This window comes from Archocentrus centrarchus, chromosome 1 (genome assembly GCF_007364275.1).
Source record: "Archocentrus centrarchus isolate MPI-CPG fArcCen1 chromosome 1, fArcCen1, whole genome shotgun sequence".
Classification (NCBI taxonomy): Eukaryota; Metazoa; Chordata; class Actinopteri; order Cichliformes; family Cichlidae; genus Archocentrus; species Archocentrus centrarchus.
Genome location: NC_044346.1, coordinates 15733705 through 15753166, shown reverse-complemented (window position 1 = coordinate 15753166; position 19462 = coordinate 15733705). Strand labels below are relative to the sequence as shown.

The 19462-nt window shown below is 40.4% G+C and overlaps 1 protein-coding gene across 4 annotated transcripts in view; it reads left to right on the top strand.

The window, feature by feature from the left end:
* Positions 1–5304: 5304 nt before the first annotated feature.
* The window catches only part of sh3gl2a (SH3 domain containing GRB2 like 2a, endophilin A1), a 42186-nt gene continuing 28028 nt past the window's right edge, over positions 5305–19462 (top strand). For all 4 annotated transcript variants that reach the window (XM_030722995.1, XM_030722931.1, XM_030722876.1 and 1 more), the window contains exon 1: positions 5305–5496. In XM_030722995.1, the coding sequence (XP_030578855.1) occupies positions 5452–5496 (45 nt within the window). In that variant the 5' untranslated portion in view covers positions 5305–5451. The remainder of the gene's footprint in view (positions 5497–19462) is intronic.

Genomic DNA, 19462 nt, shown 5'->3' with positions numbered 1-19462 from the left:
TTTGAGTGGAGTGAGATGGCGTGGGGATTGTTGGACCTTATGAGACACACAAACACATGACTGCAGCCTGGCTTATGTTCGCTGTTTGTCTCTGGTGGCATGACTGGCATATGTGTGACAAATGACCCCTGGTCTGGTGTAGAAGTCAGTCACTTTCATTTTCCTATTTGTACCTACATACACACAGATTTATAAAGGATACATTGTGTCTTTCTTCAGGGCTTTATTTATAATGAAATATAAACACAACCATTTGCTAATGTTTTAACGATTAATATAAAAAAAAGTTTCTTGTGGTTTGTTGCCTCAGAGGTAAAAAGAAACAAGCAGGGGAATGTGATTCACAGTCTGTTTAGCTTTACAAATGCAGATAGTGAATATAAAGTAGCGCATTCCTGAGCTTTAAAATACATTTTTTAGTAAAAGACCATGGTAAGTAAATAATAACTAAATTTTAACGATCCGATTTTAAGAAAATCGGTTCTGATGGTCTGATGATGAGCCACCTTCACTTAATCAGAGCAAAGGAACATAACGTCCTCTCCAAGCTTTTATAAAATTAATGTCCTGGTCTGTAAATACAAGCACCGTCCAAAGGCCCCTTGTGCCTGTGATTTCACTTTTTAGTCACCTCACAGGAGTTTAGATGATAGGTGAGGCCTACCATGGAGGGCTTCTGTGTGGCTTTAAAGAGGTTCTGACAAACCATCTAGGGAAGGAAGCAGGTCTTTGCTCAGGTGCTTTTTCAGCAGGAGGTCTCGGCCAGGTATATTTTAGTGATGGAATACTTTGAGGGACTCCTCAGTGGAATTTGAAGACTTGCTTGAAACCATTCCCATTTCAATGGCAGAACTCAGAAAGACAATCACATGGTATGCACTGACTCAGTTTAGCCCTACTTTTAAAAAGCTGGTGCTTCATTGGATCAACCCTGCTGTGTTAACAAAGCTAAACCTAAACACCAGTCACAACAGAGCTCTGTCCCTCCCTCTGATTGATCCAACATAGCATCGGCCTTCTTAAAGAGTCAGACTACAGTGCTTGCTCTGAATACTTGGTTGATTTATTGCTCAACCATTTCAAGGCATGTTATAGCACAGTGTGCTGGAAGATAGCCAACTACATGCAAATTCTTTCAGAGTCATGGAAAGGTGAATCAGTTCTTCAGGTCATGCAAAGTGACGCTGATGGAAGTTTAACCGTCTCTACAGGCTTTATGTTTCTTGTTGGCGCTCCCCTCAATTTTTTTTTTTTTTTAAATAAATTCACGAATAAAGAAACCATTTCTAACATCGTTTTCTTTTTTTTTAAGCTGAAAGAATCTCCTCATGTATTGAAATTTTAGATAAACGTACTGTATTTACATTCATAGACTATCAGATTTTTTTTAAAAGAAGCTGATTTGTTTCCTCTTACAGACTCCTTGTCACAACTGACAGATTTAAATCAAATCTGTCTTGGAGCCCAAGTGAGGAGTGAGGATCTTCACCTTTAGTAAAAGACATAGTTTTGATCTCATTAGACTTTGATCTTTAGGTTTGATTGAGTGTCAGTACATCTGAGTCTTGATACTGTATTAAAGTGGAAGGTTTAATTTTTGTTGTTTTATATCAGAAAAGAAACCTGTAGACTTCTGGTGCACAGTTTTATGGACAGTTGAAGCAAAAGTCAAACTCTACAAATTGATGGAATAATGTAGAGAGAAGAAAGCTCATGACCCAGAGCGCCACCTCATCTATCAAACAGGTTGGCTCAGTTATGGCTGCCAGTGAAACGGGCACGCTGGCATTTATTGATTATTTCACTGCGGATGGAAGCAACAGGATTTATTCAGTACTATAGAGGAGCTTACTGTGTGCTCAGATTCAGCCAAATATGTCAGAACTCACTGGATGAAAATTCATTATTTAGCAGGACAGCAATCCTAAACATATGGCTAAAGCAGTAAAGAATTTTTAAGGGTAGAGACCAGCTGAGTCAAACACCAGTACAGTCATCATAGTCAGACTGAGCTGCATCCCACTCGTAGAACCAACTAAAAGCTGAGAGACTCCACAAGCAACAGTTGAAGCCAGCTGCAGAGGAGGCCAGGGCCTGTAAAAAGGCCAGTGCAAACCAAAATAAAAGTCTCGTCCCATAAGTGACTTCAAGTGGAGGCAGCATCAGGATTTGGAGCTATTTTGAAGCCTCTGGGCCCGTCCAGCTCAACATCAGTGAGGAAGTTATTAACTGCGTTAGTGTCTCCTAGTTGAAGCTCAGAAGAAGTTGGGTGATGTAACATTAAAGTGATCCCAAACACTGAAGGAAATCTCATATAATGTGGCATTAATAATATGGCTGAGCTGAAATGGTTTAAGTTTTGTTTAATAAATTTTGACATGGTGTAATATATCATGCGTTATTTTACACCTCAGGTTGTATTTAAATAATTTTAGAACTGATTGAGGACCGGATGATTTTTTTTTTTTTTTATTATGTCCTAATATGTAAAAATTGAAAGAAGATGTACTTTCTTTTTATTGTGACTGTAGATGAGACAAGTGGTCAGTGAAATAAAGTTAAGGGCAGTGATGTATTATTTGACTTCAGCTCAGCATTTGTGAGAGAAGTACAGTTGAAACTTTTTGTCTCTTGAGGTGAGACAAATGGACGGTCACCTGAAGAAACACACGTACACAATCTCTGACCCGAGGGAGTGAGCAGCTCATGAGAGCTGCCTGCCGAGGCCAGTGAGCCTTAAAACTGAGGAGAGTTTGAAACCACTGTCGTTTGTTGTAATCATCTGAAACCTATTGCAAGGTATTTTCTGTTTCTGATGGGGTTCAACATTACTGCATCATCTTTGACCACTAGATGGAACCAAAGCATCATGTTTTATTTATTTATTTATTTTTGTCCGGTCTGTGGACAGACATTTCTTTAAAATTTCACAAAAGTGGTATACACTTTTAATTATGACATCCATGAAATTCTCGTGACAGGCCCGTTGTCGCGGTGTTTTGTGAGCTCGTGTTTTGCATCTGTGACTTTAAAAAAAAAAACTGCAGGCTTTATCGGCCTTACAGTTCAGTAACTGCTGTCAGTGACACATTTTCAGGATTACCTTATGTCACTAAACTGAAATCACTAGTTTCTGTCCTTTTGTTTGTTTTAGTCCAGTAGAAATAGAAATAATAACTATAAATGCTTCTAAATCAATGTTTGGAGATTCACCACATGATGGTGCCACTAACACAGCGAATGCTGCTCATTTTCGCCAGTTCTGCTTCAAATGCTCTTCTATGCTGTAATGGCCTTGGTTATTACTAGATAATACAGAAACTGTCGGGAAGATAAGAGTTTGTACTTTAACAATCCATATCCGCATTTAACATCCACCGTCACTTAAGAAGTGTGAATGTGGGCACGGTATCAGGTGTTCATATTTTACATACAGTATGACTACATACGGAAATAGAAATGTTCCAGCATATTTGCATTATAAAATGTAAAACGGCCTATGAATGTGTTGTCTGGTCTCACTGCACATGCTGGAGTCTAATCGTGGAAACCTTTATTTCAGTAGTCGCTTTGGTGGTACCAGCGCTTCTGCATTTCTTACACCTAATACGTGTCCCGCTGCTGAGAAGCACACCTCCCACCGCAGACAAACGGACACAGCACCACTTTTACCGCCTGTCGTTTGCATTTTATCCGTAGGGGTTTTTTTGGGGGGGGGGGTTTCGGAGAGAAGTTATATATTTGAAGGCTTGCACAATTCACAGATTCTAATTACAGTTCATTTAGAAAGAATCCAAAGATTTAAAAAAAAAATCTCCGCGATTATACACCCTCGATTTGTTTCATTAAGGTACGTCACGACCACAGATATGGCCACATTTATGATTTTTATGGCCAATTTTGCGATCATCACCCCGAGTCTTATTCCAGCACTGTAATAGGGGCCATATGGGATGCGTCTCTGACTGTCTGCCCAAGTGGCTTGTAGACAGTAGACCAGCCATCTGGCGCCGTGGGGGTGCAGCTGAGCTGACAAATGTGTGCAGGTGACTTCTTAGCTTTAATTCAGACCCATTACTCGCATTAGTCGTGCAGGCTTTTAATCGTCGCAGTTAATGAATGCCATGATTAATGGACCGAGTCTGGATCTGAGAAGGAAGGAGGGTGATGGCGTTAGTGTGTGAAAACTTGCGATTTTGCACCCTAACGCTCAGTGTGCGCACACTGCTGTTACAAGCAGCATCTAAAGGACGTGACGGAACGTGACAGTGAATATCCGCACTCCGTTTAAGTTTCTGTGTGAACGCGCGCCAGCATGTAATTCTGCGCCAAAACAGTTTTTGTGCCGTCACGCACTAGCAGAGTTTAAAACATAAACTGACGAAGAAGTAAAGTTCATGATTTGGCTATGTGACTGTGTGATATTCTTATTTACGCACAGGGTAGTTAGGAACTGACTTCACTTAAGAATCTTATTTTCCACGATGTTAAAAAAAAAAAAAAAAAAAAGTCTTCGGCTTTACCACGCAGGCAAAAAATAAAAACAAGGCTGGGTCTGGGTCCAACATTGCCCGTTCGTGTGCTTAACAAAATATATTTCTGCTAAATGATGTTTTGTTATATAGTTAATTAAGGCGGAATTAATGTTGCTTTTTGATTTCATTCTCTTTTTGCCTCACTGCTATATTCTTCTCCGCGCTCCAAAAGCTTGTGTAGGTTTACGCACATTAGTATGGTACATTGCTTTTCTCAATTAATCGTTAGTTTTGCAGTCGAACCCGTATAGTATCCTTTCATGGTGGCTCTGTGTCATTTAGAGACTTTCTGGAGGATGATAATAAAAATGATTCATTTGTTGTACTGTGGTTGTCTCGAGTAGGACGGGTCTCTCATTTGAGGTATAGGCGCTGTCCAGGGTGCTGGAGACGTTGAAGCGCAGCTGATGCTGTAGGGTGCAAGTCACCGTAGAGGTGTAAAGGTCATACTTCTTTTATTCTTTACTCCCTCCGTCCCATTCACACGTCTCATTTGGGTGCAGTGCACCAACCCCTCTAGAGCTACCACCTAGATCTTCTCCAGTCTTTAGATATTAAGAGTAATGTTACCCTTTTTCTTGGTAATGACATGTAAGTTTTGCGCCCTTCTGCTAAACGAGCTTAGATTAGAAATACCTCAGCCTCCTTTTAGAGTTCAGCTGTAGTGGTGAGGCGGCCGCTTTAAACTGAGCAGGCTCCTACGTCAGAGCCGTTTAAGACATGTGGGTTTGACATCCAATAGCCTGGTAAGGTCTTTAGTCAACCCCTTTCTCACAGGAGATCCCTCTGGTGAAGACCAGTGTAGACGGGAGTTAGTCACAGCTGCAAGATCACCAGATTCAATTGGGAGCGAGATTCCTTGCTCACACCTGCAGTACCAGTTCACATTCCCAGCTAGAACCAACATTTAGCGACCATGTCTGTAGCGGGGCTGAAAAAGCAATTCCACAAAGCCACTCAGGTAAGAAGATACGGCGCACGGTGCACCGGCTCTCACTAAATCTTCGAGTTAAAGTGTCACGTTGTCGGGGAGGAGTGGCGTGAGGTTTGGAGAAGCAGAGATTCATCCTTACTCACACTGATGATTCATTAACGTTAATTATCGCTGCACTAACACGTAGTATTTCTGCTAGTTGTGCTCCGTCTATTACCTACTACCTCTAGTGTCGTTCTGGTGCTAGGATGCACTCTGCTGAAAAGACTGGCGTGCTGCAGCACTGCACCAACCGAATAATCTATCAGTCATGTTTAACTCTGCAGCCTCCGTTTCATTTTACTACGGTTATTCAGTGCGTGACGGGAAGACACGATAATTATTCGGTGCCACGTTTTGCGTGTCCATCTGGCATCCAGATGGCACAACAATGTGAGGATAGTAATGTCGGGGACGTCAGTTCGTCTCAGTACCCTTCAGATGACATTCCGCGCAGACAAGCATCAGAGCTGCAGCTCATGGCTGTCGCTCACATTTGCAATGCGCAAGTAGCAGCCCTTAAATGAAGGACGAGTTAACTACAGTAGGAACTCCGAGGCGCACCTCGTTATGCAATCGTTAAGTGCGCCTTGGCGGAAATCCGCTCCTACCAGCATCAGCACGCCATGACCTCTGCGCCCTCTAAATGCACTTATCGCCTATTGCGGGACACCAGTGATAAATTGAACTGCATCTTCCCCATCCATCACTGAATCATCACTTATTATTATTATTAGGTGCAAGCCCAATGTAAAGTTATTCTATTCAAGGTTACTCAAAGGCTTTCTCAACCCATCCCACTCATTTTACGATAGTCGTGTATTGTGTTATTTCAGGTCGAAGTGCATAACCTGAGAGTTTAATCACCCTTAGCCTGGGAGCCAATCAGAGTGCTCTTAAGTGAGACCTTGAAGGCATATAAATAGATCAATCCCTGCAGCTCACCATCAGCTCAAAGGTGTTGAGTGAGTTTTATTTCCTTTAGCTTGGAAACTTGGGGAGGTTGTTCATTTATAGGCCTGAGTCACAATGACACAGTCCATTAGCTTCAGGGCCCTCACTGCAAGACACATAAAGCCTGGGTGAGTCACACACACATGTGCTTCCCTCCCCTTCATTATTCAATAGTTTAGCCAATCTCAGAATGGCCTTAGTGGCAAGTCTCACTTTGCATTGTTCTTCAACTTTATGAGCAATTGTCAACTAAGATGGAGGGGAATACTGGCTTGAGTGTGACACTAATAATCACGTCTATTCAAGGTCTCTGCCTGGAGATATTAAACTCACCTAATTGCATGTTAAAACCGATTAACTGAGATTTGAGTAGCAGTTCGTGAGGACAGGAGTTTACTAAAACAATTACCAGCTCTAGATCCAATATAGTCATGCAACAGACTCTGTTATTGTATTTTCACTTGATGATTTCCCAACATGAGTCATTTATATTATTGTTAATGTCACACTGACATTTAAGAGGCTTGTTTTGACGATGAATCATACATTTTGATTGCATGTTCCTAAACAACAGTGCTTGCAGATCAGAGCTCCCTGTGTTATATTTGGAAGACTGGATAGTGTTCAAGACTTAAGTAAAAGAGAAAAAGCGAAGTAATTGGGAACAATCTCAAATTGCTGTTAACACATTTCTCAGTTTTAATCAAGAGCTCATTTTATCTGATTTGAAAGCGACAGCAGCCCACACAGGGCATTAGATGGCTGCACTGATTGTGTTAATTCTTTGTGATGAGTCTATTGTCACCCATTAGCACAGCCCTCCCTCTACTTGCAGATGTCCCTTTGCAGCATCAGATGAATCTTTGTATGTATGTGCGCGACAGAGAGAGAAAGAGAGGCTGGGGTACATATGAGCATTTATATCTGTAAATATGCGTAGATTTACGTGTCTCCCGATGTGCATGCATAACGAGGTGTTGTTGAGTGTCTAAATATGCAGTAAGTATTCTGAACTTGGAGATTTTCACTCTGTGCTGTCTTCATTACTCAGTTTTATTCCCAGTGAGATTTAATCAGCTTTAGGCTCACAGTGAGTTATCTCTGTGGTCTCCTGCTGTCTGTTCCTCAATATTATGCACAAATACACATGCACACACACACACACACACACACACACTGACTTCTTCCCCAGACTCCCAGTGGCAGAAGGTTCCCCTCAACCCCTCTGTTCCTGTGCCACAGCCTTGTAATCCAAGCCCAGACTTATGTGGGAAGCAACCCAGCAAGCTGGCTAGTTGCACACAGATGACAAATGCTGTTCAACAGTACTTTAAGAAGACCACCACCCCAACACAAGAAGAGGCAGTCAGTGGGTTAAGGTTTAGAACTAGAGATTCAGAACAGTCAGAAAGCAGTATTAAAGAATCTGGATCTGGATCTGTTGTTTTAACTTTATGCAAGTCGTACAGTTCTTTTCTCATTGTCATGATTCAGTCCAGCCTAGAGGCAATCAGCCACAGCATTAAAACTAATATTGTGTAAGTCCCCTTTGTGCTACCAAAGGGCATGGATTCAGAACCTGTGGTGTCTGGCATGGGGCTGTAGCAGGAGACGGTTTGGGTCCTGGATGGGTATCTGGGCCGTTTGAATGCTGGGTCAACACCTTGTGCTTCTTGACTCATTCCTCAAGCCATTCCTGAGCAGTTTTAAGTTGTGTGGCAGGGCACACTGTCCTCCTGGAGGAGAGCACTGAAGTTAGGGAGTGCCAGTGCTTGGTCTGCAATATGACTGCCAGGACCCCAGGTTTTCCAAAGGAACCCTGAACTGATGAACTGTGCTATTCAGATTTGATAGCTTTTTATACTCTGGCTGATCAGTGTAGGTAAAAAATCACAGAAAAACAAGACTTCAACATTTTTTTAAGCAAATATGCCCCAAAATTCTCTGGTTGCAGCATCCCAGTAGCATTTGCTGGTTCTTGTGTTTTTATATAACTGGAAAATTGATTTTGTGGGATCTTATGGTGTTAACAAATTGTGACGGATGTTTTTTCATTCTATTCCAGCAGTTTTTGGAGCAAATTAATATTCACTTTGTTGAGAAAATGTTCAATTTGACAGTTTAAGAAATCATAAATAACAGACTGAATGATATACTATAACAGTTTTTACTGCATGTTAGGGTTTATGAAAATGAAGTTGAGGATTATCAAATAGATAAGTAGCCAATATACAACCCTTATAGAATAATCACATAAAAAGCAAAGATCACAGTAACATCAAAATATTTTATATGTGAATTGGAACATATTTTATGCCCTAAAATGCTGCATTGACCTTTTAGCCCAGTGTGTCTCTAACTGCTAATTAGGTGTGCAGCTTCTGTCTGGATTTGAACATAAGCCATCTGCTTTATGAGCGACCGAAAGTCCTCGTTTTTGTGGAGGAAATTTGGTGCATTTCTTCATTATAGACACTGCTGAAAGAAACGGCTCAGAAAGGGCTGAAAACCCTGAAGTTAACTGTGATTTCATGAGATTCACAAACACACACACAAGCTCAGTTTCACTTTTTCACATACATCACAAAATAATTTATTTCACACAACTATAATCACACTTTTCTCTGATAGAATACCTCTCTCTCTCTCTCTCTCTCTCTCTCTCTCTCTCTCTCTCTCTCTCTCTCTCTCTCTCTCTCTCTCTCTCTCTCTCTCACTCACTCACTCAAGGACATCGATGCTCACTGTGCGGCATTGCTAACGGGGTGTCATCTTTAAAAAGAAGGGAAGCATGGGGGCATGAAGCGTAAAACCCAGCAGGTTCACTAGACATAGTTTTTTTTTAAACCCTATTTATTTAGCCTGCAATCCATTAGTCATTCTCACTATGTGATGTAACTCAGTGTACACTGTAATAGGTTATAATGCCTTGAAAGCATTTGGATTTAATTTAAAAAAAAAAAAGAAAACCCTGTGAGAATAAGAGCAAAGTGCATTCTTCCTCCTTTCCATCTGTCTTATTTTTAAAGGTGATGATCCCTGACTTATTACATCACAAGTCAACTCCACCTCAGAGTCAAATGAGTCACGCTTAGAGCAGATGATATATTCACGATGCCTCCGTCACAGTCAGGCTCTGCAGCCAATGGTGTGCGTGGATGTGTGCATGTGGACATGCAGCTTTTTATGTGGGACTGTCCACTAACTGTACAGAAAATAGATGCTTCTTGTGATGTTTTAATCGGGAGCTATTTTCAGTATCAGTTTTGGAATTTTTAGGGCTGCAGTGAGCACATTTTATCTCAATGTAGTGAGCATGTGCTGCAAGCAGGAAGACGAAAATCTGTTCATCAAATAGAAGCTGCAGGAGACAGAGGAGGGAAGGGAGGGGTGGGGATGAAGAGGGTAGCATGGAAGCTTGAGAATGTGTGCCAGAACCAGTGAGAGAGAAAAAAAAAACATAAAGGAGAGTCTTTTGGAGGGTTTCATTCTTGCAGCTTTTTTCACATAAAATGGTTTCTTAGCTTCTTCGTCGACGTCACAAAGATGTCTGACGAGTTTCCAATCTGGCTCCCTCTGTATGAGTCACACTTACATGCACAACATCTAAAGATGCATAATTTAGTTTGTTTAAAGTCATGTTGGAATATGTAGGTTCTTGTTGCATAAAATGTAATCTGGAAGTGACTAAAATTATAGATGTGTTATAGATCTTGTTCCTGTCTGTAGAAATGTGCATCTTAACTGCACCTCACACACTGAAAAAGCCCAGTTTCTCTGTCCAGACTGGTCCTGAAGGGTTTCATAAGGTAAGTTGCTATCTATGAGTGAATACTGTGCATTCTGCATACTTTATGCATATTACCCACATTTTCAGCTTGTTCTTGGACAACGATCAGCACAGTGTGGCTGTATGCTGTACAGTTTATTAACAACAGTATAGCACACATAAATATTAGTGAAAATGTGTGTATTGAAATAATAACATCATAATTTGGAATCAACCTGGGCTACTTTTTCAGTCTATACACTGGTATATCCAGGTAATTATGCCACCCATTATGTTTCAGTGCATGAGAAATGTTGGAAAACACAACTGAGGATGCAGTTGAAGGACAGAAATATAAGCAGCCCTGATCTGTTTGAAGATTAAATTATCTGTGAAGATATTTTAGCTACAATTCAATGAGTAATTGGATTCTGCAGCTATCTGTGTGTTGCTATGTGTTTTAAAATCAAGAGGCATTTATTAGATTTAAATGTACTGTATTTCTGCAGTGCATAATGGGAGGGGTGATCCTTTATTTAGTAGTCAGGCCTGGTTCTACAGGAGATTTCCCAGCATGTGTGCTGAATACTAATGTCACAGTTACACCTGCTTTTATGATTCTTTAATTCACTGGGCAGATGATTTTAGTGTGTAGGTGAAAGGCAAATTCTTTAGCATGTAATTCTCTGTGCATGCATTTCCACGTACAAGCATTTCCAGAATTATCTCTTAGTTCTGAAAAAGCATGCAATGACAAAATGGGAACCTGCATGGATGGACACCCATGCAAAGCCTGGGGATAGCAGTGGGGTCCTTGGATGTGGTTGATGCCTGCAGGGCTTTAGGGCAGCAGATTGCAAGTGGGTGACTCATTCATCCTAGATCCTCGCTATAGGCCTACTGCAGTGCAGCCTAAAACAGATCCAGCTGGAAGATAACAGATGGGGTGGGAGGGATAACAAGAGTGGAGCAAGGAAAGAGATAAGAAAAGCAATAGAAAGGGAGATAGGAAGCATCCTTATGCTGATAGGGAGTGGCGGAGAGGCAGAGGGAGAATTCAGCCAAGAGATGCTGAAGGCTGGAGCAGAAGGACAAACTCACTGAAGTCAGGAGAGAGTGGAGGACAGAAAAAGTCTGCAGGGATTTACTCTCATGCAGGCAGGCTGTAGGAAAAATTTAACTTATAGGTTTTGCAACTTACATTTGCTTTCTTTCTATATATATATATATATATATATATATATATATATATATATATATATATATATATATATATATATAAATATTAGAAATTTCACACAGCATAGCTCAGAGATGACATGAAGAACAGCCTGCCATTGCGTTTGCAAAGCTGAAGGTTAGAAAACAAACAAAGCTTTAATGGCAGAGCTTAAATTGTAGTCAGATGGCACCTATTATGCACTTTCTTTCTTTTTTGTTGTTTTGTACACGGGTGGCTGTGCCTCAGGTGTAGAGTAGAGTAGAGTAGAGCAGAGTAGGACATCTACATTTGAAAGGCTGGTGGTTCGATCCCTGGCTGCTGCAGCTGGCATGCCGAAGTGTCCTTGGGCAAGATACTGAACTGGATACTGAACCACTCATTGGAATGTGATTGTGTGTGTGTGTAAATGTTAGATAGAAAGCACATAGATGTAGAAAGTGCTTGTATGAATGTGTGTGTGTGTGTGTGTGTGTGTGTGTGTGTGTGTGTGTGTGTGTGTGTGTGTGTGTGTGTGTGTGTGTGTGTGTGTGTGTGTGTGTGTGAGTGAATGGGTGAATACTGTATAAAGTGCATTGAGTACTCATGTTGAGCAGAAAAGCACTATATAAGAACCAATCCATTTACCTATTGTATATTATACAATCATGTATAATTATATTCAAGATGTGCCAAAGTTTCAAACAGTGAGATCATTGTATGTACAAGTAGTTCATGTGCACCAAGAGCTCAGGCTTCAGACTGCTCTAAACATTCAGTTTCAACATTTTTTTTGTTTTGTTTCTTTACTCTGGGCTCTGCTGATGTCAGTGAGAGCAGAGATCCTTAATATGGTTCTCTCAGGATACATATTAAGCTCTGGCTGTGAGCCCAGAAGCTCCACACACTTGACAAAGTCACCTATACCTTCTGTTTGCGAGGGGCAGCCAATCATAAGAAAGCTGGTGTAAAGGAAGGGTGGCCTTAAAGGGAGAGGATATAAAACAGTGCACCAACGTCCAGGATGAGATAAATAGTTTTAATTGAACTGAATCATTCAAGGTTACAGCAAATAGAGTCCAACAAATAGCAATATGGAGCTGCAGTTCCATAACACATAATATATCCTCTTTAAGGTTATAGATCAAACCCAAGGTTACAGTTATGGAAATCTTTACCATTAACAAAATCTTAATTTCAGATCTGTGAACACTTTGTAGTTACCTGCACGGAAGTGCAAGAGACTACAAACAAGTGCTGTACTGTTCTGACCTCTGCACCTTTCTGCTTGACTAGATAAGTGGCACACTTCTTCCCAGATGTGCACCATAAGGTGAAATGTTTTCAAAAGCCCTGGATGCTCTTCTCAGTCAGCCCAGTGAATCCAGGTTTGGCCAGCAGTGGATCAGCAATGCAGTAAAAGCAATGCTGCACTGGATCCAGTCCAGCAGCACAGTACCTACATTAATGTGCCTCTCATCTTTTTATCTCACTTATTTCTCCCTGCACTGGTGCTTCTAATTATCTGCACTTGCTTGTCATTTCCCTCGATTGGAAGATTTTTCACTGATTCTCACACATTTTGCTGTGTATTGTGCAGCACTTGTGTAAACTCTTGTGTGCTTTATAAATAAATAAGACATTGATGTAGATATATCAAAGCAGCGGTGACAGGTTTTTGACTAGTGCGAAAGTCAAACGCCTCCTCCATCACCACACCTCAAACAAATCATTAATTTCCCTGACACTGCATTAATCCTCAGGACAGTTTTTATTGACCTTTGAGCGTGTGACTTGCCATCTCCAGAGCCACTACCACACATTTCATGGAAAAGGTCTTTCCAAAAACAACACAGTAACAGGTCTGACATTCTGTATATCTAACTAAATCCAATATGTTTGCTCAAATTATTTAATAAGGTTTAAGCAGCTGAAAGTTTGACTACAGTAAACATGTGCAGTATAATGCACATACAGAGCCCGTGGGCTGAAAACCGGCCTTTGGAGTTGTCATTGTTCTGACATCGGGTTTGTTCTGGGGGTTAAAGACAGTCAGTCACGACCTGCACCATTCCCTATTATTAGCTTGTCCAGTGGCTAGACGCTGCCAGCACACTTTGAATAAGGGCACCGGCGACTTGTGAAATCCCTTTATGCAGAGGAAACGCGAATGAACAGTGTTTAGCCAGTTTAAAATCCGTCAAAGAAGAAGCATGTGCTGAGTGAAAACACTGGTGCCTTCTGCAAATTCAATCATTCTTATTTTGACAGCCGCAGTCGCAGGCTCTCTTTTTTTGGTTTCATCACCGCCTGTGGTTTCTCCTTTCACTTCTTTCTCATCCTCCCTCTCTCCCTCTCTCTCAGCATCAGTATTCAGGCCATGGTGGATGTTTTATTCAGGACTTGTATATTATGTATTCCTGGCATCAGCCACTGCAAGAGACACTAGCAATGACTTAGGGCTGGTTAAGAGGAATCCTCAGGACCTGTTACTAAGAATTAGGAAAAGGTTATCCTCACCAGATGTAATTCATAGGAAAAATGAGCATTTGTCCATTTAAATGTTTTTAGATGCTTTTCTTGTGTGAGGATTACGAAGCTGGTGTTCTTGCAGAGAGCAGACAGTGATAAGACTAAGCGCTACTTCAGGAGCTTTCAGGTCATATCATTATTAGCTGTATTTATAAGCGTGAAGAATGCAGTCAGTTTTCCTGTAAACCTGCTTACTGTGCTGATCGCAGGCTTTTGTTGAGCTGCCTGCGCAGTGTGGACATGATGAAGGAGCACTGCAACGCAATTTGGAGATGTGTGTGTGCGTTTATTGTGCATTCACTTGGAGTTAGAGGTCACTTTCCAAGTTGCATAGAACCACCATGTTTTGGATTTAAGCAGACCAAAAAAAAAAAATCAGATGACTCGGTGATGATTCATAATACTGTTACAGCAGACCTGATGAAACATCTGACAGCCAGTGATAGTAAGTAGACAAGTACTGCACTTAAATGAGGTTTTCAGGCACCATTTATTTATATTTATTTTGTATTATTTTATATTTTGTGATACAGCCCATAGTTACAGATGACAACATAAGCTTTTAAAAGTCTGTGCAGTGTTACAGACTAACACTGACTACCTCTTTTGGGGCATCAGCTAGCCGCTAGCAGTTCCACTAAACAGAATTTTCTCTGTTCAGATGTTTCATTATATTAAATATTTCATAAATGCGGTGTGATTACAAAAAAAAAATCAGATAATCAGTGCAATTATTGTAGCACAAGTTTGTTTTTCATATGTAATATGACAAATACAGGATTTCTGTGATTGTTGCTGACTTTATTGTTGAATTGTTGTATTTCTATTTGAATGACGAAGCTCATCTTGTCCATTATATACCGGATGGGTTTCATTCCATTACTGCAGATGGCGAACAAGAAAAGAGTCGAACAGGAAAAGGAGCAAAGCAAGTGGGGGGAAAAAATCTAGAAAAGGGGGGATGAGTTGTGAAGAGTGAGCAGGAAGAGACGAGAGAAGGAAGTAATGGAGTTAAGTGGAAAGAAGTGGAGGATGTTGGGAACAGAAGTAAAGAGGAGGCAGCGCTTTGTGTCCTCAGTTTAATGCCTAAATTGGCTCATGAAGGGGCAGTAATAAGGACTGGGAGCAGAACAGAATTTATTGAACGTACATGTCTGCTAAAGCAACTTTCCATCTGCTGAAAAAACAAAAAAAACAACCTCAACCCCACCCCCCAACAACCCGCCGAAGACAGCAGCCTCGCACCAGCTGTGGGGGTAAGACTGAATGGCTTGTCAGGGATTATACTCAGATTAATCGGAGCACAGTGACTTTGCATCATATTTGAGCTGTGTGCGAGCCAAAATCAGAGCGCTGCACGGTAATCTGTGAAACGTGCTGCATGTGCCGGACAAGACTGCAAAATATACCATGTGACAGAGATTCATGACTCCGCCGCCAGGCCTTTTTTTTGTTTTTTTGTTTGTTTTTTTTAGTGGGTTCATTCAGAGATTTAAATCCTGGTGCCTTATGTGACCGTCACATTCACCCACAACCTTCCCTTTACTTTATTGAACTACACACTAAGATGATTAAAGATGGTGTGAGGATCATCATTAAGTATAATCCAATAAATATTCCCTCAAAATACTTATTTTCGTAGTAGTACATAATTGTAATTAATTGTTCTAATCAAACAATCACTATAATGTCCTGTAATTGCCTTCATCTTATTCTTTGCTGTGCTGTTGAGTAATTATTTGTTTGGCTCAACACACTGTATAAACAAGCCCTTTTATCACCTACTAGATTTATAAAAATGTGTTGCAGGCTTGTTTTTCTTAATATGACAAACACCACCCACAGACAATGCTGTGGATGAGACACCTTGAATCAAGAGCAAATATCAGATTTTTTTTTTAATCATTAGAAGGCAGCAGTAGTCTTTGTATAGGTGTGTGTATCTGTAGTCATGAAATATGACGTTTGCAGGAGACATGCAAATAAATTATTACAAGAAGAACACGGTGTGCATTTTGAAGTGAGTGAAGAGGGTATGGCAGTCCTAGAAGAACTGTAATGTGGTCAACACTTGAGTTTTATCATTCATAAGCAGTACACAAACATTTGATTATTTATAACAACATGTTGTAGTTGTAAGCCATTAGCTGTGTTTGTATTGTAACTTCTCCTGGGTACCCATAAGTGGAAGCAGGTGAATGAAGCGATAGTGATAATACAGTAAAATGCTTTCAGTGAATTACTGAAAAATACATTTTATTCTCAATACTGTGAATGTCCATTAGTAAACACTTGAAATGTCCTTTAAAAAGGAAACGATGACATAATATTTACTGTAGATTTTTCCCTTTTTTTTTGGACTTACTGTTATCCTTTATGGTACAGTCACACTAGAGATAAACAGTGACCAAATTATTGTGACCATGTGCGATGAAATTGCAGACTTATCGCCTTTGAAATGGTTGCTTTGAAGATGGGGACCTGCTCTGTGACCACTCTGTCAGTTGCTGTCTTCAAAGTTACTTTGGTGCAATAAGACGGAGTCAGTCTGCTATGAATGGGGTCAAGGTGGCAATCACATGCAATCTGTTTGTGGTAATACAGCGGTTAACTGTCATGACCCACACCATCATCTGTCTAATGATGATGCTGCCGTCTACGGACACAGAAATTCACATCAGCTACTTATAGTATAATTTAACTAAAATACAACAGCTTAGTCGAGTCCCTGCACTCACTGGTGCAGACTCACTCCGATTGTTTGTAATGTGTTAGTAATCTCTCTGTGTCTGAGACAGCATTTATTTGAAAACCTTCCCCAATCTGTCTGAGAGTCGGTCCAAGCTGGAGCTTGAATGTTTGGAGGTAGGTTGCCTCCCATCAGGCGACCTGTGCAATTGTCTTGTGCCTGAAAGTCATCACCCAGAGGTTAAGGGTGTTGCACACTCAACTTAAAAACTGAAATCACCAGGAAGCCACTGATATTTCTTTTCTGTCCTATTGTTACAACAATAGTATAACATCTGATCTATAACTGGGGTTGTATATCCCTGGATGGCAGTTTTTGTGAGGCGTCTATTGCAGTAGTGGCAAGTGAACTGAAAAATTAGCTTCAAAACTCAAAGGATATGCAAGTCTGAGCTTCACCTCATAAATTATTGATTTAATCTGCTGTGCCTGCATGGGCGCAAACAGGCACTGCAGACCACCTCCCGCCTTTAAAGCTTGAACAAAAGCTGAAACCTTCACAAAGGGAAGGCCATATTTATGTGAAGGAGTGCTTAATAAACTGGTAACTGTCTGTGTAATGACCTTTATAGAGGACACACTTACAGTGTTTGGCATTTCACTGTATGCTGCATGTTTCAGTATCCCTTTCTATTTTTTTTTTCTGCCTGTAACCTCCTTCCTATTTATTTTTCCCACTGCTGATTTTAAATGGCTGTGACTAATAATTATGCAACAGTTCAAAAGCCCAAAGAAATTCTGTTTATGTCTCAAATGTCCCACTTGACAAGAAACTGAAAAAATATAACTAATTATGATAAAATAAGATGGCAGCCAGAAAATTAATGATTTTATCTCAAAGTATTTTTATACATATTACTATATTTTTTTGTTTATCAGCATTCATGTGTTTTTATATGTAAAGGTGCGGCAGTACTCCTCACCGTTCTGGGTTTCATTGCATTTCAGTTTTTCTGTCCTCTCCTGTCTTGACCTCGTTTGTGGACAGGAAATCTAATCAAACCAGACCGACCTTGAATAGCAGATAGTCGATATCAAATATACAAGATGTCGGACTGCTGAGGCTTTTCAATTTCCTCAGCTTTTATTAGATCTGGCTGCACTGATGATATTGTGTAATTTGTGAAGGATTTGTGAGATTGAAAATTTGTCTGGGAGAAAGAATCTGGGTTTTTTTTTTTTTTTCTGTTTTGTTCTGTTTTGTATTTTTGAGGGCTTTTGGATATTGGTGTAAGTGCATCACTGCTTGTTTTTATCCCAGATCTAATATTGTGCTGCTCCTAAATCAGGGCTAAGCTTGAAGTTTGAGTAGAAGCACATTTATCTTCATCAGCAAAGATAATCAACTTGATTTCATGGAGGGCAAAAATAAAATAAAATAAAATACAGCGTTCAGGGACCTCCCGTGTGGTCTTCCAGACCGCAGGCACAGCCTGTACACTCCTGGTGGATAACGGCAGCAAGTTGTTTTCACTAATGGTGTTTTTCTGCATGCGTGCTGTCACAGCACATACACTCAGACACACTGTTGTTTCCACTTATTTGTTCTCCTGCTTTAGACACTTGCCTCTTTTCTTATCATAATCGCTGCTGTAATGTCCTCACCTGTCAATCTGTCAGGCATAGAGCTCTGTTTTATTCTGTGTAACTTTCTGTTATACTAAAATATTCTAATGGTAATTAAAGTAGGTCAGATTTTTAAAAGAATGTCTGCACTCTACGATGCACAGTAGGACTATAAGTTGACATTTGGTGCTTCAAGGATTATTTTCCTTTCTAGATTAATCACATACAAGAATCTTGATATTGGAGCAGCTGTGATCAGGAAACCTTTGGCTTTAAAAATATCCACCTATTGTCAAATACAGAAAAAGTACAAACTATATCATACTGTTATTTTTCATTGAGCTTCGTTATTAATGCTCATGTTGTCTGAGGGAGGACTATTTTCTGTCATTGACTGATGGAGTGCAGCTACATTTTTTTTATTAAGTGAGGAGATTGCTTAGGTTTTAAATTAAGAATAACGATCCTGATCATTGTGTGCGACTGTGTGTGACAGATTTTTTTTTGTTTTGTTTTGTTTTTTCTTTCGTTTTTTTAGTACAAGGTCAAACATTTTCTCAGCGGGGCAGACTAGCCCTTTCAGTGTCCCTTTCTAAATGTTTGAATTTAGCATCTTTCTTCTTTCATGAATTTACCATCATTCTTGACCCTGAACTGTTAACCCTGAGACAAATGACAAACAAAAACAAACACTGTGGCTTCCCACAACACACTAAGAAAGCAGAAGACACACAAAATGGCTGCTGTGTCACCTTCACCTGACCAAGTGAGCACTATAAGCTGCATTCCAGCTGGATCACATACACTTATAAAGAATTATGGGTGCATAATACACTCACCTGCCACTTTATTAGGTACTAGTACCAGGTTGGACTCCCTTTTGCCTTCAGAACTGCCTTAATTCTTTCATGGCACAAATTCAACAAGGTGCTGGAAACACTCCTCAGAGATTTTGGTCCGTATTGACATCATAGCGTCACACAGTTGCTGCAGATCAGTCGAGTGTGGCTCCTGATGTGAATCTCTTTGCTGTTATTTACAGTTCACGACAGGTGTGGCAGCACTCGTCTGCTGCCGTAGCCCACCTCCTTCAAGCTTTGACGTGTTGTTCATTCAGAGATGCTCTACTACATACCTTGGTTTTAGCAAGTGGTTATTCAAATTTGCGCTGCTGGATATTTTCTCTT